The sequence below is a fragment of the Bufo bufo genome, chromosome 6 (assembly GCF_905171765.1).
Source record: "Bufo bufo chromosome 6, aBufBuf1.1, whole genome shotgun sequence".
Lineage (NCBI taxonomy): Eukaryota > Metazoa > Chordata > Amphibia > Anura > Bufonidae > Bufo > Bufo bufo.
The window spans coordinates 415,695,762-415,719,322 of record NC_053394.1 but is presented as its reverse complement, the minus strand read 5'-3'; the positions used below and the strand labels follow the sequence as shown (position 1 = coordinate 415,719,322).

At 44.0% G+C, this 23,561-nt stretch overlaps 2 protein-coding genes across 2 annotated transcripts; one reads left to right on the top strand and one right to left on the bottom strand.

Moving 5' to 3' along the window:
• The first annotated feature begins 2,677 nt into the window (after window positions 1-2,677).
• GPRC5C (G protein-coupled receptor class C group 5 member C) lies at window positions 2,678-19,634 on the top strand. Its single transcript, XM_040437312.1, has 5 exons — window positions 2,678-2,850; window positions 13,691-14,723; window positions 16,223-16,317; window positions 16,882-17,013; window positions 19,418-19,634. Exons 2-5 carry the CDS (start codon window positions 13,694-13,696, stop codon window positions 19,445-19,447), a joined length of 1,287 nt encoding a protein of 428 aa, XP_040293246.1. The 5' UTR covers window positions 2,678-2,850; window positions 13,691-13,693; the 3' UTR covers window positions 19,448-19,634.
• Window positions 19,635-19,707: 73 nt separating this feature from the next.
• Window positions 19,708-22,735, bottom strand: LOC121004714. Its single transcript, XM_040437028.1, has 2 exons — window positions 20,831-22,735; window positions 19,708-20,727 (listed from the first exon to the last, which is right to left on the bottom strand). Exons 1-2 carry the CDS (start codon window positions 21,599-21,601, stop codon window positions 20,542-20,544), a joined length of 957 nt encoding a protein of 318 aa, XP_040292962.1. The 5' UTR covers window positions 21,602-22,735; the 3' UTR covers window positions 19,708-20,541.
• Window positions 22,736-23,561: the final 826 nt, after the last annotated feature.

Below are 23,561 nucleotides of genomic sequence, written 5' to 3'. Positions count from 1 at the left end.
GCTCTGGACGGTATCACATTATATCAGCCTAGACATGCTGGGAGTTGTAGTCCTCTCTTCTTATACTTCCTCCCTGTAATGTGCTCTTGTATTACATTATATCAGCTTGGACATGCTGGGAGTTGTAGTCCTCTCCTCTTATATTTCCTCCCAATAATGTCCTGTGACGCCATATAGATTACAGTTTCCATTCTGTGTGTTGTATCGTCACCCACTGTCCTGGCTACGATGTCCTCCTTTTAGGGGTTATGAAAGTTGTCACCCTACGTTAGGAAAGCTGGGTGATAACCCCTGGGGAAGCTTGACGGTTAGGCCGGGTTCACCTATGCGTTGTGAACTCCGGCACTCTGATCCGGTCACTGTATCAGGCATATATGCCGGTTTTTAAATGGACAAAAAATGCTACAAACAGCATTTATTGTCTGTCCGAAAGCCAGAATTGATGCCAGGAAGCAACTGGATCCCAGTCGGATCCCATTACAGTGAATGGGGATCCGGCAGAGCACGGTGGGTACAGTGAACTCCGGCAGTCTGGTCCTCTGCCGGAACAGACCGCTGGAGCTCACAGCGCATATGTGAACACGGCCTTACTCAAGTAATCCTTGAGGGCATCTCAAGGACTTATGCAATTCTTCTCTTATGGTGAGGACCTCTGGATACAGATAAAACCAGATTCCACACAAGTCAATGAGCTCACGTTAGAGACACAACTCATAATTGTTTCTCCAGAAAGATGTTACCCAGAAGCATCCGGGGATTTACCCCCAAGATGCATCATAACCCCCAACCTGGATTCACTGCCCTCATCACCTCCAAGAAATGTAGTAAAGATCTGAACAGATGCATCACATCCTACAAACGAGTTCTGTAGAAAGAAAGAAAGAAAGAAAGAAAGAAAGAAAGAAAGAAAGAAAGAAAGAAAGAAAGAAAGAAGGAAGGAAAAAGTGAAAACAGACAAGTGAACAAAGCAGAGGAACGTGTGCTGCCCCCACTGTTTACAATGCTTAGCATCTCACCGTGGATCTATCTATCGATTTATCTATCTTTTCACTACTGATCTCTTATCAAATCTCATATTTCGCTATCTATCTATATCATATCTATCATCTATCTATTATCTATATATCTATCTATTATCTATCTATCTATTATCTATCTATCTATTATCTATCTATCTATCTATCTTCTATCATCTCCTATCTATCTATTATCTATCTCATATATCTATCTATCTATCTATTATCTATCTATTATCTATTATCTATCTATTATCTATCTATTATCTATTATCTATCTATCTATCTATTATCTATCTATCTATTATCTATCTATCTATCTATCTATCTATCTATTATCTATCTATTATCTATCTATTATCTATCTATTATCTATTATCTATCTATCTATTATCTATTATCTATCTATCTATTATCTATCTATTATCTATCTATTATCTATTATCTATCATCTATTATCTATCTATCTATTATCTATTATCTATCTATCTATTATCTATCTATTATCTATCTATCTATTATCTATCTATTATCTATCTATCTATTATCTATCTATCTATCTATTATCTATCTATCTATCTATCTATCTATCTATCTATCTATTTATCTATCTATCTATCTATCTATCTATTATCTATCTATCTATCTATTTATCTATCTCATATCATATCTATCTTCTTTCTTTCTGTCTATCTAACTCCTATCTAAATGATGAAATCCCTACAATAAAGGGGTTATAGGGATTAAGGGGGTCCCAGTGGTCCGACCCCTATCGATGAGTAAGTAATGGCATAATTTTCCTGTTACTGTGAGGTTAACCCTTTAATTCCCAATAACTTTCACTGTAAGTAACTGGTCCTGGTCTGGTTTTTAAAGGAGGTCCTAAAGAGGAATTAAAGGGGTTGTCTATATCAAATAATTGCAGGTACCCCACTAACAAGCTGGTCACCCTGTTCTCTCAGCACCATATTATTATCCCCATCATCCTTGTAAGGCCTATTGCACACGACCGTATGGCTTTTTCAGTGTTTTGCGGTCTTTCACGGATCCGTTGTTCCGTTTTTTGTTTCTGTTGTATTTCCGTTTCTGTTCCATTTTTCCGTTCCGTTTTTCCGTATGGCATATACAGTATACAGTAATTACATAGATAAAATTGGGCTGGGCATAACCTTTTCAATAGATGGTTCAGCAAAAAACGGAATGGAAACGGAAGACATACGGATGCATTTCCGTATGTGTTCCGTTTTTTTTTGCGGACCCATTGACTTGAATGGAGCCACGGACCGTGATTTGCGGGCAATAATAGGACATGTTCTATGTTAAAACGGAACGGAAAAACGGAAACGGAATGCATACGGAGTACATTCCGTTTTTTTTTGCGGAACCATTGAAATGAATGCTTCCGTATACGGACCGTATACGGAACGCAAAAAACGGCCAGTAATCGGGGAAAAAACCCGGCCATGTGCAGGAGGCCTAAGGAGCATCTAACACAGACAATTCTTTTTCAGAAAGGGTTAATTTTTGTGTAACTTCTGCAGTGTGTGTGTGCTGCTTCCCTTCCAGTGTGGAGCCAGGGAGGAAGGAGTGGCTGTGTACCTGTCAGGTCCTGAGGGGAGTCTTCGTGATGTCACTCTGATGTCAGCGAGCTTGTGCAACCTCAGGAGAAGGAGGAGTGCAGAAGTGTGAGGAACTAGCAGATTAGAGAGCAGTCCTGCAGAACCCCCTGCCTGTGCCCAGGAGAGGACCAGCGCTCCCCCTCTGACTCAGGAATCAAGTGCTCCTTGTGCTCTGCTCCACACCTGGGGGAGATCCCCTCCAAAAAAAGTAACAGGTAAGAGCCACAGGGACCGGCTGTAGTGTCCCCTGCAGTGCAATGAGGTTGTCCTTGTGGACTGCAATAGTCTGAATGGACTGTTTGGTCTGTACTGTCTACTGGATAGAGGTCTGCGGATGAGAATGAGTTAAATATGCCTTATTTTGCCCACTGTGCATTGTAACTCTGCTTGCTGGACTACTATGGAGTGAAATGGGTTATGCACACAGTGCAGTCTCCAATAATGAGTGTATAGGTACAGGCTACACGCACTTCTGTGGAAGACAATGGGTTAATCATACCTATTTTTGCAACGTAGCCTCCATGGAGAAGGGGGGAGTAAGCATGCATTCTGTTGTTTCTCACCGCTGAGGGTTTGTTACAATCGTATCCAGTCCTGGCCACGCAAACAAACCAGTAATAGCACAAACGTACTCTCCTGGCCCGTCTCAGGATGTCAACAAGAATGCTCCCATTCACTGACGGCAAGCAGAGAGCTTGAACATGGCGAGAAGTTCTAGCACAAAGCATGATAGAAATCGGCAGAACTTTTCATTATACAGTAATTTCATTGTGCCCCTTTCCGCATGCATGTGGTTTTAGCCACCTCTTCTGAGGGGAATGGGTTAAACTTGGATTATCCTTGGTCTTGGAAATTACAAGGCTAACCTGGCATTTGCTTTTTGTGACATCTGCTATTAACATAAGGGGTTAAAATGAGGTTCTTTGTACTTGGGGGATAAGCAGGTAGTATATATAGAGGAGGAAAAGGGGTTAAGTGGGTAGTGTATATAGAGGAGGGGAAGGGGTCAAGCAGGCAGTATATATAGTGGAGGAGAAGGGGTTAAGTAGGCAGCATGTTCATACTTGGGGTGGGAATAAGCAGGCAGTATATATGTGGAGGGGAAGGGGTTAAGCAGGCAGCATATTCACACTGGGGTCAAGCAGGCAGCGTATGTGCAGCAAGGAAGCGGTTAAGCAAGCAGTATGTACATGTACATCCTTAGGGGGGTAAGCAGGCAGTATTTATGTATGGCAGGGAAGGGGTTAAGCAGGCAGTGTGTGTGTGTGTATATATATATATATATATAGGAAGGGGTTAAGCAGGCAGTATTTATGTATGGCAGGGAAGGGGTTAAGCAGGCAGTGTGTGTGTGTATGTATGTATATAAGGAAGGGGTTAAGCAGGCAGTATGTCCATCCTTGGGGGATAAGCAGGCAGTATATATGTGGAGGGAAAGGGGTTAAGCAGGCAGTATATATGTGCGGCAGGGAAGGGGTTAAGCAGGCAGCAGCGGTCAGCCTTTATGCACATATTAAGCACACAGAGCTATAGTGTTTGGGGTTTATGTTTTACTCGTAGTAGCCTGCTCACAGCGTCGGACACATCCCAAATTCCCAGCAGACCCATATACAAGCAAGAGGCGTCCGCTGCAGGCGCAGCCGGGGGGAGGATTTTCCATAGAGGTGGAATATGTACATAGCCCCAGCATGGGGTGAGAATGAGGCAGGAACGGCACCTATGAAGGGGGGGTGGATCTGATACAGGTGTCAGGAGTGTGTGCCCTCTCCCATACACGTGAATAAGGGCTCATACACAAAACCGTAGTATTTTGTGGTCCGCAAAACACAGATCAGCAAAAAAAAACGGATGACATCCACGTGATGTCCGTGTTGCATTAGTTTTTTTTTTTTGCGGATCCATTGTAACAATGCTTGTCCTTGTCCGAAAAAGGTCAATAACATATCAATAACAGGAAATGTTCTATTTTTTTTGCGGAACAGCCATGGAATGCATACAGAGTCATTTCCGGGGTTTTTTAAGCCCCATTGAAGTTAATGGTTTCGCATACGGACCTGTAAAAAAACTGAAACGGAAAAAAATTATGCTCGTGTGCATGAGGCCTTAGGAGGAGGAGAGGTAGATGTGCCCGCGCTGATATATTTCGGGAGTGTGCCCCGGCGCGTACGAACTCCCCTTCGATACTGCTCAATGATAAGCCCAGCTGTTCCACCATGCCTGTCCTGTTGTGGGAGCGGGGATCAGCATCACCTGGCACCGCTTATCTCAGGGGACAGTTGTTTAGGGTTAAAAACCGAGCGACCTTATCTTCTGATGTTTTTAGTCGCCTTGTTTACAGAAAACAGACTGCCCCTTTTAGACGCGTGCCTTCGACTAATCTGAACATGGCCCTGGCACCAGGTTGGTTTGTGTGTTGTGCTTGGCTGACGTCATATGTGGGTATGTAATCATTGACCTGTAGCGCCACCCCTGTCCCTGCCACAGTACAAGTCGTGCCACTGCTGTACCACCTTACAACGGGCCACACCTAAGGAGGTGAATGTGACATCCAGCCCTCGCTTGGTGGGACCTTGCCGGATTATCAAACATTATCAAACATTATGGATTATCACGTCATCTCTGTGGCGCCATGACATTTGGTCTCATTATGGAATTGGTATTCAGAGGCCATCTTTGCCATCTTTAAATGCTATTGTTCCAATTCAAAAAATCTTTGCTCAAAAATCTCTTATGTATACATCTCATTTACAGCCCTATGTGTCTCCATGGTTACAGACTACAAAAACCAAGCCTGTGTAGTCAGATGCTGTAGTAATGTGTTACTCCATGCCCCCCTCTTCTTGTTAACCTAGCAGAGGAGTAAGTAACATAGAGTATGCCTGTAGGGTTTGCCTCTGTGTCTATAAGGCCTCATGCACACGACCGTTGTGTGCATCCGCGTCCGTTCCGTAATTTTTCACAGTTTAGCGAAGGTCTCATTCATTTCTATGGAGCTGTGAAAAAAAACTGATAGTCCTCCGTTTTTTCTCCGCGTCTGTGATCCGTGATTCCAGTCCGTCAAAAAAATATAACCTGTCCTATTCTTGTCAGTGGAAAACGGAGGATGGACCCATTCAAGTCAATGGGTCAGTCAAAAAAAACGGATGCACAACTGGTATGTCGTCCGTGTCCGTTTTTTTCTACAAGACCTTGGTGCAATAAAATTACACTTTTCATTAACCTTCCTTTTTTTCCCCTGTCAGACAAAAAAAAGGAAGACAAAAGGAAACACAACTGAAGCAAAATCGGACACGGACCACTGAAGCCAAATCACTGACAGTGAAAAAACACTGTCGTGTGCATGAGGCCTAAGGATAGGAAAACATAGGTCTGCATAGGAGCTGTGTACATAAAACGGCTGGAGATTTTTTAATCAAGATTCCGTTTTCATGAAGTTCACTAAACAGAGCAGTGTAATGAATAACATAGTAAGGGCTCATGCACACCAGCGTGTGTGCCCCCATGCCAGTGCTGCGGACCGCAAATGTGCGCGCCGTTTGCAGGTGCTGATCCATGGACTTGAATCCCCACCGCAAAAAAATAGGACATGTTCTATTTTTCTGCAGACCTATACAGTACATAAATAATAGTGGCATACTGTGAACTTTTAATGTCATACAGTACCCAGATAACAGAGCTATACAGTGCATAAATAATAATGCTATACAGTGCCCTTATAATGCCATACACTACCCAGATAACAGACCTATACAGTGCAGTGCATAAATAATACCATACAGTGCCCTTAAAATGTCATAAATGCCCAAATAGAGCTTTACAGTTCATAAATATAGTGCCATACTGTACACAGCTAACAGACATATACAGTGCATAAATAATAGTGCCCTTATAATGTCATACAGTGTTCACATAACAGAGCTATACAGTATATACATAATTGTGCCATACAGTGCCCAGATAAGAGAGCTATACAGTGCATAAATAATAGTGTCATACTGTGCCCTTATAATGCCGTACAGTGTCCAGATAACAAAGCTATACAGTGTATACATAATAGTGCCATACTGTGCACTTATAAGGTCATACAGTGTCCAGATAACAAAGTTATACAGTGCCCAGATAAGGGAGCTATACAGTGCATAAATAATAGTGTCATACTGTGCCCTTATAATGCCGTACAGTGTCCAGATAACAAAGCTATACAGTGTATACATAATAGTGCCATACTGTGCACTTATAAGGTCATACAGTGTCCAGATAACAAAGTTATACAGTGCCCAGATAAGGGAGCTATACATTGCATACCTAATAGTGCCATACTGTGCCCTTATAATGCCGTACAGTGCCCAGATAACAAAGCTATACAGTGTATACATAATAGTGCCATACAGTGCCCAGATAAGAGAGTTTTACAGTGCATAAATAATAGTGCCATATAATACTACATGGTGGCAAGATAACAGTGCTGAGGTTGTGGTTTTCCCAGCATCAGAGACTTCTTGTACATGTGACATGTCCTGAAGAGGGTGGACTAGGCCCTTCCGATGGAGGAGCCGCTCCATACACAGCGAATAGGTATTAGATTGATGTCGTTGACAGATCCCGCCATGATCCTTTGAATCCACTGATCATCTCAGGTGTCTGGAGACTCCTCTCCACCCTACTAAAGAGTGTGGATTAGATTAAGAAGACACTAATTAAGGTAAACAGACACCTTGCAGCCTCCAGGGGGATTTCATAGGGATAAAAGTTAATGGACAGAGAAGTGTCGTCCGTACAATTGTATGTAAATCTTCCTCTGGGAACTAATTATGTAGGTGGACAATGGTGAGCAGGGTCGTTACCTTCACCCTTCACGTCCTTCCTGCTTCCCTCACCGGCACCAATACTAATTACTGGTCGCCAGCAAATCAATCCTGTTTACTTTTCCCACAGAATGGTCTCACTTTGCTGGGACAGTCTACTCTTTGAAGGCGGCCATTTTTACTCAGGACCGAGGGCCCCATTGGACCAAAAGCTATTCCTCCCAACACTCCATGGACACATAGGTTCAGCTCGGCCAAGCTTGTATGTGTTGTGAAGGGGAGACACCTCCAGTGGGCAGCTTATCTCCCCAAGAACAAAAGGACTGGGCATATTGAAACCCAACAGCCTGATCCTTTTCTCCCTCTGCAGTAAAGGAAGAGTTCAGAGGGTCCCATACACATTAAATGGTCAGCCAATACTGCCGATAGGTCGAATGCCCTTATGTCACCTATGGGCCAATAGTATGAGCCAGTACACACAGTAAGTCGCAGGTGACCACTGAGTGCTAGATAAAACCAGTCCTTAGTTTATGTGACCATAGAGACCGCAACTGGTATATACTGGGTACAGGCGCTGGCACTGGATCACTATGCCCACAGGGCATCACCATCTAATGCACTTTCCATCTGCCAATATCAACATCAATCTCATATAACCCGTCAGACCAGATTCAACGATCACTGAGGTTTCCGGCCTAGCTGTTGTCCATAGCAACCAGTCATATTCTGCTCTTGAAAAATGAAAGCTGTGCTGTGATGGGTTGCTATGGGCAACAAAAACTTTTTCTTTCAGACGGTTTTGGCTGGAAATCTGACACTGGCAAATTTACTAACATTTACAGCCAAAAACAAGTAAATGTTGGCGAAAACCTTTTTTTTTTTTTTTTTTTTTTTTTTTTTTTCACCAGATGCAAGGACTGCCATAGATGTGCCTAATTTATGTTGAGACACACGCCTTGTCATGAATTAGACTAATCTTACAGCAGCGCAAGGGTCTTAGTAAATGTGCCCCAATGGATTTTTTGGGGTGCAAATGGAAGTACTAATAGGGTTCCTACCGAATCGGGTCTCACTACTGGATTTGAAGTCGCTTTGCTGCCTAGTGGTGATATGCAGGGACTACAAAAATTTTAGTATCGTTTGACAGCTTTATCCATCTATATTAGTCTGCTCGTAGCATGCTACTACATGGGGGAGGGGAGGTGACAACCACTCTGACACTGTCCAGTCGGGGAGGGGGTGTTCCCTGACTCTTGCCATACATTGAGGGATATTCTAAAATCTGGGGGTTTGGGTCTTGTGGTATTATATTGGGCAGATACGGGTACAAACTATATGGCCAAAATGGTTCAGTATCTTCTCCCTTTTTTAAGTTGTCATTTCCCCTTTAAATAACAGGATATATGTACTATGTATAGGTTTTAAGAGAAAAATAAAAAGTTATAGCTCCCTATTTTGGCTCCTTCTGCAGGCGTGGTAAAGGTGAGGGTCAATGCCAGATCAGGATAATACTGTGGGACATAAGTCAGATGAGGTAGGTGTACGTGGACGATGGGTGGGGTGGGGTAGAGGTAACAATAACATCGGCGATAATATCTGCTTCCTAGGTAACATAGCAGTCAACACCATTCCGGCCTCGCATCCAGAAGACCGAATACATAATGGTTTCACCCGAGATACTATAATCCCACTTTCCAAATGCTCTACCAGGGGACATTTGGCTGATCGGTGGCAATCGTGCTTTCATCATGTAAAAAAAAAAGAGTGGTTAGAATGGTTGTTTGTAACTGAAGCTAGACGTTAAAAATTTGGGGTGGGGCTTAAAGGGGGACTCCATTAAAATAATTTTGAAAAATTTAAGTAGATAGTTCTTCAGACTCTTTAATAAATACTCCCTGCAAACACAGAGATAGATAGGCAGATCGCCAAACACATCATGCCACTACCTAACCAGCGCTAGGTTTGTAGAGACTGCCTGAGTGACCACCTAGACCTCCATGTTCTTGAAGACACCGGTGTGTATGTACTACGGCGTTCCTGTCTAAGGCAATTTGCAAGATGGCACCCGGTCACCATTTTCGATATGGACAAGTTTCCATTTTAGCGTTGGCGACATTATTTATAGACACATATGCCAGTTTAGGAGAGCTGAACCTAGGCTCATAATTGAAATTTCTGAAGGGATCCTATATTTGAGGCAAATTCATATAGTTCCGGGTAAGTTTTCTATGAATTTGGTGCTATTACATACAAACTATGCCACCCCCGCAAAAAGTCCCAATTTTTTAGCTAGTGATCTCCTTGTTAGTGATCTCCTTGTTAGTGATCTCCTTGTTAGTGATCTCCTTGTTAGTGATCTCCTTGTTAGTGATCTCCTTGTTAATGATCTCCTTGTTAGTGATCTCCTTAGTAATGATCTCCTTAGTAATGATCTCCTGTTATTACCTACAGCGGCCTAGCAACTTGCCTCACCACCAGAAATGACCACCTGGATCTCCTTGAGAAAATGGAGGAAAGACTTGTGTCCCAGGGGTGGTGCCAGTGTTTAATGAAAACTATCACACCTGAGGTGCACCATATTTATCAACCAGTTGTGATATTTTTCGAGAAGGTCATCCATCAAAGCGGGCACGTCCTGTACTGGACTAAACCTGCAATTCTGGACACGGCCAAAGGCGTGTCTAGAAATCTCAGACCAATCCTGTGAGTTGATTTGTCTCGAGCCGTCACCCGTAGGTTTCTCTTGATTAGAGGAGCAGCAGTAGGTGACATCATTGTGGGTGGGTTGTGATGTCACCAAAGGGGCGTGGCTAATTATCTAGTCCATGAAATCATGGCCGGTATTTCAAGAGAAGAAGCAGGAGAGGCTCATGTCTGCCAACAGTGGGCACAGAACTATATGATTATGTTTGTGTTTCTACAGCCTTCCCATGGGTTGGGCACATTCATACACAGAACATGTTGCAGGTGACAATGCCTCGAATTTCCCATGCTCCTATATTCCGGGAAGCAGTTTCTTCTCTTCTCTTCCTTTTCTCCCAAGTAGAGCTTCCTCGCACATTCCGCTGGCGGTCGCTTTCAGTATGTGACCCATTCAGACGCTTCCTGAAATATGCAGGAAAACACTCAGCAACTCTGAAGAATTCTCATAATTATTGTATTGGTGATTGTATAGGGGGTGATGGGTGAGTCACTGGAAAAATACCAGAGCAGAAGGGGCTCTTACCTATTCCCGACCCTCTGAGCCTGAAGTCCGGCAAAGAGTCATGGACAAGTGGCCTCTACTCACCGAAACTTAGGGACACCTGTGCACTGGCATCTGCCTGTGCTGCAACCCATGTCTCCTCAAAATTCAAGGTTTGGCAATAAAAGTTGAAGACAGGTTCCTTCTTTCTTTGGATGGAACTATGTACCAAGTCACAAGATGGGCCATCAACCAAGTCAGAAGGCCTTAGCCTTCAGTTCAAAATTCTAGGTTTGGTCAGACTGAATGAGGGCTGAGGAACCTGGCCACATATTCCCCCAAAGAACCCCACGAGGGACACCACACCCTGAGAAACCTAAGTGACAAACAACATGCAAAGTCAACACAAAGTCCTATACTTTGCCAGATCAACATTATCACAAAGTTCACTCTACTTATCAAGTGGGTGTGCCATCTCAAAGTGATATTTAGGTGCCCACTTTGCCCTTTCGGTCTGACATGATGCCTTCGATCAGGTCTCTTCCTACAGGTAGCAATTAACCCAACTTCCATATATCTAGTTGTAATGTGATAATTCATTGGTAATTTATAAAAAAAAAGATGAGTAGCTGTCAATGCCCCTCCCATATTACCACTGACTTAAAGGAATTGTCCAGTTTAGGCTACTTTCACACTGGCGTTTTGGTTTCCGTTTCTGAGATCCGTTCAGGGATCTCACAAGCGGTCCAAAACGGATCAGTTTTGCCCTAATGCATTCTGAATAGATAAGGATCCGCTCAGAATGCATCTGTTTGGCTTCGTTCCGCCTCCATTCCGCTTTGGAAGCGGACACCAAAACGCTGCTTGCAGCTTTTTTGTGTCCGTCTGACGAAACTGAGCCAAACGGATCCGTCCTGACACACAATGTAAGTCAATGGGGACGGATCCGTTTTCACTGACACAATATGGCACAATAGAAAACTGATCCGTCCCCATTGACTTACATTGTGTGTCAGGACGGATCCGTTTTGGCTATGTTAAAGATAATACAAACGGATCCGTTCTGAACGGATGCATGCGGTTGTATTATCTGAACGGATGCGTTTGTGCAGATCCATGACGGATCCGCACCAAACGAGAGTGTGAAAGTAGCCTTAGGCAGTTTTCTGTAAAATGCCCTAAAAGGTCTATCAGACCTCCTCCTCTATTAGCGAAACGGCTGTTCTCTATTCTGAAGAGTCGTTGGCGGAACTTAACCCATTGATGATTAGTCCAGCCAGTGTAGTAAAACTGCTTACGCGTTTTGAATATAAAGCGTAATGCTTCATCTTCGCTGACTTACCGCTTGTTGTGTATGCTCTTAGTAACAGATTTGTTGGCCTCGGCCACGCAAAGGACTGTGGTTTTTTTTTCACAGTCCTGGCACACCCTGTAGACAAGCACTGAAAAGCTCTTGGCACTTAATGGGTTACTTTTTTCATGCGCTAAGCGTGACCGCCAGATGGGGAACAATATGTTTGCAATCATCACTGTGTGATACGGTGGACGTTGTGTGAACAGTCTGTTATCTGGATGGAAATACTAGTTGGCAAGAGCTGTCTGTTCCGCAGAAGCTTGTGATTGTCGTCACCTGGGGGACTACAAGTCCCAGCACTTTCCACGAGGTTGATGAAACCACTGACCCTAATACTCTGACTATATTTGGCTGTAGGCTGTTCTATCAGGTCTATGATTGTGGGAGGACTGCATAGCGGGAACTTGAAGCCCCCCCCCATACCATGTGTCATACATAATAGCGCTCTCTTATATGGCAGAGGGGCTTTTGGGACCATGTGCAACTGCCTATAGGAACTATGTAAATAAGTTGTCATAAGTCATCAAAATTATATGCAGCCGCTTCTTATGTATATCTATTCCTGGAAAAGCTGGGTGATGCCCAATATAAGACCGCCATTACAGCTCCCATAAAGGCTTGCTTTCCTCAGTTTTGATTATGCCGCACATATGGGGGCGCGGGTATGTCATTCAGGGATCAGTAGGTCTTCCTATTAATTATTGTTAAAGCATTCCTCCTTCAAAGATGGTGGGGCTTTCACGAATGTATTTAAAAGGGGTGTGGCTTATGTAAAAGGGCATCTGTCAGCAGTTTTGTACCTATGACACTGGCTGACCTGTTACATGTGCACTTGGCAGCTGAAGACATCTGTGTTGGTCCCATGTTCATATGTGTCCGCATTGCTGAGAAAAATGATGCTTTAATATATGCAAATGAGCTTCTAGGAGCAAAGGGGGCGTTGCCGTTACACCTAGAGGCTCTGCCCTCTCTGCAACTGCCGCCCCCTCTCCACTTTGACAGGGCCAGGTGTGATGACATATTCCCTACCTGGTCCTGTCAATCAAAGAGGAGAGGGTGTGGCAGTTTCAGAGAGAGCAGAGCCTCTAGGTGTAATGGTAACGCCCCTGTTGCTCCTAGAGGCTCATTATCATATACTAAAACTTCATTTTTCTCAGCGGGCACATATGAACATGGGACCCACACAGATGCCTTCAGCTGCCAAGCGCACATGCAACAACAACATAAGCTCCTCCTATTTCCAGCATGAGACAAGCCCAATTTGCTGTGATGGTGGTCAAATTTGGGACTGTTGCCTTATAGCAATATAAATGTGCCCCTCAGGGTGCCCCACACTGGCACCAGCCACAACGCTTCAGGTTATCATTATATGACCCTCCTAGCTAGAAGGAGCATTTCCAATTACACCATTACAGTTATTTAGTATTCAAAGGTGAAGCTTCAGTTTGGAAAGTGTTAAAAGGGGTTGTCCATCATTAAAAATTGTGGCCGCTATATTTCAAAAACAGTGCCACACCTGTCCATGGGTATTATCTGGTATTGCAGTTAGGTTCCATTGAAAGTAATAATGCTGACCTGCAAAACCACACACAACCTGTGGTCAGGTGTGGCGCTGTTTTTAGAATAAAGAAGCCAATGTTAAGGAAAACAACCATGGATGCTAGCTTGGGATGCAGATCTACTTTTTAACTTTGTTTCCATATTCTTTGTAGGAAATGGCTCTTCTCAGCGGCTTCCGTCCATCTGGGACCATCTTGGCTTCTGCATGGCTTATGTCCTTCTTTACTAATATGGCCAAGGCTCAAACCGTACCTACAGGCTGTGGAGAAGGATTAGACCCAATCTATTATTACTTATGTGACCTGTCAGCAGCATGGGGCATCGTCCTACAAGCTATAACCAGTGCCGGCATTGTGTCTTCCTTCATCCTTACCGTTGTCTTGGTGGCCAGCGCCCCCTTCATTCAAGACAAGAGGAAGAAGAGCATGCTGGGAACTCAAGTGTTTTTCCTTCTTGGCACACTTGGACTCTTTTGTCTTGTGTTCGATATGGTGGTCAAGAAGGACTTCTCTACTTGTGCGTCTCGAAGGTTTCTCTTTGGTGTCTTGTTTGCCATTTGCTTCTCCTGCTTATGGGTCCATGCAGGGAATCTCAACTATTTGGTGAGGAAAAACACAGGGCCAAGCGGTTGGTGGATTTTTGGCATGGCTATTGCCCTATCACTGGTGGAGGTGATCATCAATACAGAGTGGCTGATTATTACCGTTGTACGTTCTGCTAGTATTTTGGGTCAGCCATGCTTTATTGACAATGAGGACTTTGTTATGGCGTTGATATATGTGATGTTCCTCATCCTTGCTGGATTTGTGACCGCCTGGCCAGCCTTGTGTGGACGATATGGTCACTGGAAGAAACATGCGGTCTTCATTCTGCTCACCCTTTTCCTATCCGCTTGCATTTGGATCGTGTGGATCGTTATGTATGTGTATGGAAACAGTCGCGTTGGAAATAGCAATTGGGATGACCCAACATTGGCCATTGCTCTGGTATCAAATGCCTGGGCTTTTGTGTTCTTCTATATCATCCCTGAGATCTCCCAGTTGACCAAGCCAAGTCTAGAGCAGTCATTTGAAGAAGAAGTTTACCCTACAAGAGGGGTTGGTTACGAAACCATCCTGAAGGAGCAAACCTCCCAGAGCATGTATGTGGAAAACAAAGCGTTCTCTATGGATGAGCCACAGCCTGGTAAGCAAGTTTGGATGAATTTTCGTAGATGTCATCCATACCTCAGTGGTGCCGTGTGGTTGGGAGGTTGCAGTCCCACCACTGTCCCTGGGAATGTTCTCATATGTCCCAGTGCCAGATGATTTGTCTTCTTTTGGTGGGCACCCACAAAAGAACCATATAATAGGGAGGGCATGTGTCTCAGACCTCCATCAACTTGTGGACCTAGGGAACCTTCACCAACTACCCTCACTGCCCAGGCTGGTTCTTCGATCCAATTATTAAAATGTACCTTCTCCAAAAATATCTAGTATTTATATGTCAGGATGCCCATCTAAAGATCACTTTATGGCCTCTATCCAGCTAAGAAGAGGTGTACATCCCTCTCTTTTGGAAGTCTCTGCTTGGCTGCCTCCATTACTCCCATACTCTTCAGCAGAGGGACGACATGCATGAGTGCCACGTCTTTTACAAGTAATTAGGTTAAGGTGGGGTCCGAGTCCTAATAGTGGGATAGGGGCCACCAACCTTAAAACAATCCAATCAGTACCCTGCCAATTCCTAAACTGAAAAAGGCTGAGGGCCTCAGTAGAGACCAAAGATCCTCAACAGAACTTTTGCTGTTCTGCTCCATTGATTTTGCTGTCCATGGAAATGTATGGTCTGCTGGTCTATAGAGGACTGTTACCCCTTCAGTCTGGGTCGGATCTCATCGAGTCCATCTAATGACATCATCAGTGACATTATTAAAGGGGAAATACACCCCTAAATAAACTTTTGACACCTCAGAAGCATATTTGAAGGTGGAGTTACCCTTAAAGGGTTGGTCCATTTTCAGTATTACTGGGGTACAACCCAGACAGCAAATGTGCTTATGTCTAGCCAGCAGCCGTGATTTATATCCTATTCACCTGTTTCTTGATTATATCTGTTCCTGAGAAGCCTGAGTGACAACCAGTATAACCAGCATGATTACTCTGCTTGTCACCCAGCAAGCCTCCACTCCCAAATGTCATATATGGTGTAAATTTGCTATTCATGACTTCAAAAATAACTATGAGAGTAGTATTGGCAGCCATATTTGTAGTCACCCAGCTTTCCCAGAAACAGGGGAAGCCTATGAATACAATTTTGGCAGCTTGACAGCAGAGGACAACTCAAGGACTTCTCCTCATTTTGTAAATGCATAAATGGGATTTTGGGGTTTTTGTACAAATAAAATATGTTTTTGAGATTTTTTTTAAAACTATTTTTGTTGTCCTTTTGACCCCCATGACAACACCTCCTGCCATAGCGCAGGGGCCTGGTCCTCTTGGGAACCAATCGGATGAAAATGAAGACTGCCTTCTGATTCAATTCTATTAGTTCCAGTGCCCCTGTGGAAACCCTGAGCTGCCATGGCACAGGGATAGGAAGTGTTGTCATGGGGGCGCAGTCTCAGTAGCAGAAATAGCAAACCACACAGTATATGCTCAGATTTCTATTATGCTGAACTCATATCTATTTCTTCCTGTTGCCAGCCAAGCGCCCGGTATCTCCGTACAGCGGGTACAACGGACAGATCAGGAGCAGCGTATACCAGCCCACGGAGATGGCGTTAATGAATAAAAATCCGGTAAGTGCCAAGCGCGAGCCAGGAACTGCCTGCAAGCGCCTTCTCCCAGATAGCAGCCACACTGCAGCTATTCATAGTATACCGGGGACTCATCCAAAACAGACACTGCTCCTTAAAGTCATACAACGCAATTAAAGGGACTGTAACCTGAGCCGTTCCTGGCTTTTCATTGGCTCGTCTCCAAGAAAGCGGTATATAAGCATTGGCTGTGTTGTGCTGCACGTATACTGCGCCCTTTGCAGACCTCACCATCCCCATTAAAGGGATTCCTGGGTTTCTCTACCAGTCACAATTAAAGGGGTTGTCCAAGCTCAGATAAACATAGGTTGTGTCTGGTATTGCAGCTTGTCTCCATTTGAAGTGAATGTGGCTAAGCCGCAATACCAGATAAAACCTGTGGACAGGAGTGGCGCTGTTTATGAAAGCCGCTGCACATAGTTTAAAACATTCCCTGCATTTATTTTTTTCAAATCTTGAACATTCCCTTTAATTACCCTTTTTGCTGTTAATTAGTTGATAAGCTTCTATCACACGACTCATACTTCTCCTTTTCTTCTGCCACAGACAGACTTTCAGTATGATGTAATAATTCCCAGAGCCACTGCCAACTCTCATCCGGCTGCCAGCGGAAACTCCACACTGAGAGCCGAGGATGCATACGCTGCACAGAACCAACACAGTACAAATAATGGACAGGTATGAATCCATTTAAGTGAATTTATACCTACATTATATTACTATACTGATCCTGAGTTACATCCTGTATTATACTCCAGAGCTGTACTCACTATTATGCTGGTGGAGTCACTGTGTACATACATTACATTACTTATCCTGTACTGATCCTGAGTTACATCCTGTATTATACTCCAGAGCTGTACTCACTATTATGCTGGTGGAGTCACTGTGTACATACATTACTTATCCTGTACTGACCCTGAGTTACATCCTGTATTATACTCCAGAGCTGCACTCACTATTCTGCTTGTGGAGTCACTGTGTACATACATTACATTACTTATCCTGTACTGATCCTGAGTTACATCCTGTATTATACTCCAGAGCTGTACTCACTATTATGCTGGTGGAGTCACTGTGTACATACATTACTTATCCTGTACTGACCCTGAGTTACATCCTGTATTATACTCCGGAGCTGCACTCACTATTCTGCTGGTGCAGTCACTGTGTACATACATTACTTATCCTGTACTGATCCTGTGTTATATCCTGTATTATACTCCAGAGCTGTACTCACTATTCTGCTGGTGGAGTCACTGTGTACATACATTACATTACTTATCCTGTACTGATCCTGAGTTTCATCCTGTATTATACTCCAGAGCTGTACTCACTATTCTGCTGGTGGAGTCACTGTGTACATACATTACATTACTTATCCTGTACTGATCCTGAGTTTCATCCTGTATTATACTCCAGAGCTGTACTCACTATTCTGCTGGTGGAGTCACTGTGTACATACATTACATTACTTATCCTGTACTGATCCTGAGTTACATCCTGTATTATACTCCAGAGCTACACTCACTATTCTGCTGGTGGAGTCACTGTGTACATACATTACATTAATTATCCTGTACTGATCCTGAATTACATCCTGTATTATACTCCAGAGCTGCACTCACTATTCTGCTGGTGCAGTCACTGTGTACATACATTACTTATCCTGTACTGATCCTGAGTTACATCCTGTATTATACTCCAGAGCTACACTCACTATTCTGCTGGTGGAGTCACTGTGTACATACATTACATTAATTATCCTGTACTGATCCTGAATTACATCCTGTATTATACTCCAGAGCTGCACTCACTATTCTGCTGGTGCAGTCACTGTGTACATACATTACTTATCCTGTACTGATCCTGAGTTACATCCTGTATTATACTCCAGAGCTACACTCACTATTCTGCTGGTGGAGTCACTGTGTACATACATTACTATACTGATCCTGAGTTACATCCTGTATTATACTCCAGAGCTACACTCACTATTCTGCTGGTGGAGTCACTGTGTACATACATTACATTAATTATCCTGTACTGATCCTGAATTACATCCTGTATTATACTCCAGAGCTGCACTCACTATTCTGCTGGTGCAGTCACTGTGTACATACATTACATTACTTATCCTGTATTAGGCATTCTACACATAGTCAGTGTTCGGTCAGTGATTTCCTTCAGTGATTCTGAGCCAAAACCAGGTGCAGATCCTTCCCTTAGGCTAGGGCTACACAACGACGTTTGTCGCAGTAATATCGCGTGACAATTTTTATAATGATAGTCTATAGTGTCGCAGTGCGACATGCTGCGACCGCGACACGACAGTCGCAAAAAAAACATCCAAAATGGATTTTTCTGCGACTGTCGCGTCACAGTCGCGGCATATCGCAGTGCGACACTATAGACTATCATTATAAAAATTGTTGCGCGACACCTGTTGCAGTGTAGTTGTGGCCTATGTGTCGCGCGACACTTAGTCGTGTAGCCCTAGCCTTATACCTTATACCTTATGCCTGTGTAACTCCACACCTGACGTGTGAATGAGGCTCTATACTCCAGAGCTGCATGCACAGTTCTGCATACTTCATAGCTGAAATCTCTCAGAATACCCTGCTTGTTCACTGTCTCCATATTGATTATTGTGACGATTCGTATACTGGGAGGTGTCCCCTGTACACCAGGTAATGACTAACCGCTCAGCTAAGCTGTTAGGAGTTCACAGGCTTGTTGACGGTTTCTAATAACAACCAGCAGAATTGTGACTGTCTATATGGAGTATAATACAGGGTGTTAATAACTGCAGCCCAGCATTCTAGGGCGTGTCTATCAACCAGCTTGCTGACTGTTTCCAGTAGCAATCTCTGGACTACAATATAGGTTGTCATTCAGGATCTGTGCATAAAGTAGGACTCGTTTGTAGTACCTTTCAAAACAGCATTTTTTGGTAGGATTCAATGCAGTTTGGGGGCGTTCCACAATTTTGAATTCAGCAATGTACCTTACAATATATGTATAAACCATTGTATCTGTGCTTCACCTAAGACTCATATTGTTTTTTTAATTTCTATTTTAGGCAAATCCTTCTCCCTACAGTCAGTGGTGAGGTCCATTTTCTGTAGCCTCCAAAGCTGGAACCCCCCCCCCCCCCTCCTTCAGACACAATCCAGTATATAGTTGACTAAGGCCTCATGCACACAAACGTATTTTCTTTCTGTGTCCGTTCCGTTTTTTTGGAGGACCGTATACAGAACCATTCATTTCAATGGGTCCGCAAAAAAACTGAAGTTACCCCGTGTACATTCCGTTTCCGTATTTCCGTTCCGCAAAAAAATAGAACATGTCCTGTTATTGTCCGCATTACGGACAAGGATAGGACTGTTCTATTAGGGGCCGGCTGTTCCGTTCCGCAAAATACGGAATGCACACGGACGTCATCCGTGTTTTTTGCGGACCGCAAAATACATATGGTCGTGTGCATGAAGCCTGAAGAAGAGTTGTGTCACACAGATGACGCTCTAATTACGGAGCATCTCTCACCATTATGGATTGAAAGCATAATTTTGGACATAAATGAAGGGATGGGGGGGGGGGGCTAAAGGTCATTGCAAGGTCATATTTATCCTTAAGGGGTTATCCGACTGTAACTGATGACCTACCAGGACCCCCACCGATCAGATGCTGATGACCTATCCAGAAGATACAAACAGTCGGATCACCCCTTTAACATGGCGTTACATACTACAACCACGTGCGGTTCAATGCTTTATTTGCACAATACTTTTTGAAGTTAATGCTGGAGGCGGCCATTTTGTCCTCAGGTCTCAATGATGTCACTATAGCCCTAGTGTATTGATAGATCAAAGTCCTACAACGGCAAAATGGCCGCTTCCATACTAGGTCCTCCAGGTATAGGTGGATAGTATAAGGCAATGGTCTCCAATTGGTCGCACTCCAGCTGTCCCACGACTACAACCCTCAGTGTGGACTGACAGTCTATTGCTGGAAGTCAGGGGTGCAGACATTTCTGTGGCCCCCCCCCCAGTGCATTTCCCACATTTCCCACACAGCTTCAGTGGAAGTACGACTCCTAGCATTGCCTGACAACATACTTAGCAACTTTGCAATTGGCAAATTCAGAACAAACAACCCCTGGGAACACCCTACACCTGTGCAGGACTGCCCATTTGAGGACTGAGTTTACATAAGCCCCATCCATTTTTGGCCCGGGACACCCCGAATGTGCAGGTACGGTGTCTGAAAATTAGGGACGGTCCATGCAAATTCAGGTCTGTCGGCAACTATGTGATGGCATCCTATGGTGCCCCCATATGTTCCTTCCAAAGATATACTGTACCACCATATGTGTCCCCAGAGATATACTGTGTCACCATATATACCCGCACAGATATATTGTGCCACCTTATTTGCTCCAGAGATGTACTGTACAGCCATATATACCTCCAGAGATATCCTGTGCTGCCATATGTTCCCCTAGAGATATACTGTACCACCATATATTTCCCCAGAAGTATACAGTGCCACCAAATGTACCCCAGAGATATTCTGTGCCGCCATATTTGCCCCCAGAGATATAGTGTGTTACCATATGTACTACTAGAGATAGGCTGTGCAGCCATATGTACCTCCATAGATGTACTGTGCCATCGTATGTGCATTTATAGATATACTGTGCCGCCATATGTGCCTCCATAGATGTACCGTGAAGTCGTATGTGTCTCCATAGATGTACCGTGAAGTCGTATGTGTCTCCATAGATGCACCGTGCCGCCATATGTGCATCCATAGATGTACCGTGCCGCCATATGTGCCTCCATAGATGCACCGTGCCGCCATATGTGCCTTCATAGATGCACCGTGCCGCCATATGTGCCTCCACAGATGTACCGTGCCGCCATATGTGCCTCCACAGATGTACCGTGCCGCCATATGTGCCTCCACAGATGTACCGTGCCGCCATATGTGCCTCTATAGATGTACTGTGCCGCCATATGTGCCTCCACAGATGTACTGTGCCGCCATATGTGCCTCCACAGATGTACTGTGCCGCCATATGTGCCTCCACAGATGTACTGTGCCGCCACATGTGCCTCCACAGATGTACTGTGCCGCCATATGTGCCTCCACAGATGTACTGTGCTGCCATATGTGCCTCCACAGATGTACTGTGCCGCCACATGTGCCTCCACAGATGTACTGTGCTGCCATATGTGCCTCCGTAGATGTACTGTGCCGCCATATGTGCCTGATATGCTGCATAGAGAAGACGCTAAGATGAATTCAGACTCCAAAATGAATCCTGTCCCCCGACCCTAAAATTAATCGCGTCCCCAGACTAAAGCCCAAAAAAAACCCATAAACCCTAAACCAGGCAAAACAATTATAAAAAATGAGACTCTCGACCCCTGAAAAATAAATTCATGCCTCCTTCTCACTTAACACTTCTCACTCCCAGGTCTTCTTCACCTCCAGGTGCCACCGGTCGGCATCAGGTGTGAGGATACATAGGTATGGCCTCTGCTGGGAGTTGTAGTCTCACAACAGCTGGAAAGCCACACTTCGGAGGTCCCTTGTTATAATGCACTAGGTCTCATTTATAGGGACTGCTAGGGGTCTGGTTGTCCATAGCAACCAGAGTTCAGTTTTCATTTTCTACAGTGCTGCAAAATGGTGGTTACTGTTGCTATGGGCAACCAGAAGACGTTTCCTCTCCAGTCCTCTTCATACATGAGGCCCTAGGCTTTTTTCAGCCCTGTGGCAATAATGTCTGCTGCCGTACTGCTCCCGAATATATACCAGTGCCTTGAAGACAACTGACATGTTCTAAGAAAGTCCGTTTATTTCACTGTGTGAGCATTTACGGGCAAAAATATCGATATTTTTATGTGTATTTTATTTACCTGACGTTCTGTATAGAGAGATTTTTTTTTTCTTTTTACAATTTGTTTTAGGCGTGAAAGTGATGAACGATTGGATGTCTGTGTGAGTGACCTCGCTATGGGAGCAATCACGTAACCTTCAGTCACCGCGTCTGCGCCGGTCCCTAGAAGCGCAAATATGTCATATTTAAATCCATAATTTGGGACAAAACAGCCCCAAATAGGGCAGGGCCACCCATTTACAGTGGGAGGGCGTACACAAGCCATTTACTGCCCAGGACAGCCCAAATTTGCATGGACTGTCTCTGAAAATTCGGGACTGTTGCCAACTATGTAAATCACCCAAGGAAAAAATAAATAAATCACGTGGCTTCATAGCTAAGTTTATGTGTCTGGTTAACGAAAAATAACAAAAATGTAAAAAAAAAAAAGTGACTATTTAACTTAAATTTTTAATTATATGTGAATAAATGGAATAAAACTGTACATTTCATGGCAGAACATGAGTTTGTTTGTTTTTTACATGTTTGCTCTTGTGTAACCTTCTGTTATTCCTTTCATCCTTCTCGTCCCTCCCAAAGATCCCTTTTTCTAAAGTGAAACTTTGAAAACTGGGTTTTGATATCTTTCCTCTAGACTGAGATACAATCGCTTGATTTTCTAGGCCCAAAGCCTGAGGCTGCACTACTGAGAGGTTCTAATAATAACATATCCCCTTGTGATCTCTGTCATTTGCAGTTTTGTGAGAATCACAGGGTATATCCACGGACCATAACGCCATTCTATGACGGAATGCATAACGGAATGCCTTTAGAGGCATTCCGTTATTCATTCCGTCATAATAGAAGTCTATGGGCTGCAAAACGGATCCGTCCCGTTTCCGTTACGCAGGGGAGTCCGTAGAATTGCGTTATGGTCCATGGTAACGGAATCCATAACGCAATTCTGCTTTTACCGCCAAACGAAGCATGAACTCTAATAGCTGTCACAGCCAAACCCTCAGGGCTCAAAGGTTCCTCTGGTTTTTTTTTTTAATTGTTAGAGGGAGTATTAGAGGATGTGAGTATTTGGTGATTTAATATAGAGGCCTCGATTATAACTGGGTCTGTATACGAGGAAGGTCCACAAACACCCCGTGTCAACGGATTCGATAACCACAATGGTGGTTAGAAGTGTATGGTGGGGCGTGATTACTTTCACAATGCAATAGCGAGCAGATGGGACCTAGGGTCATTCATTATGGGGTGTTGTAGCTTAGCCCCATTCACTTCATTGGATCCCGGCCGCAATTCCAGGCAGGTGTGGCGCTGTTTCTAGAAG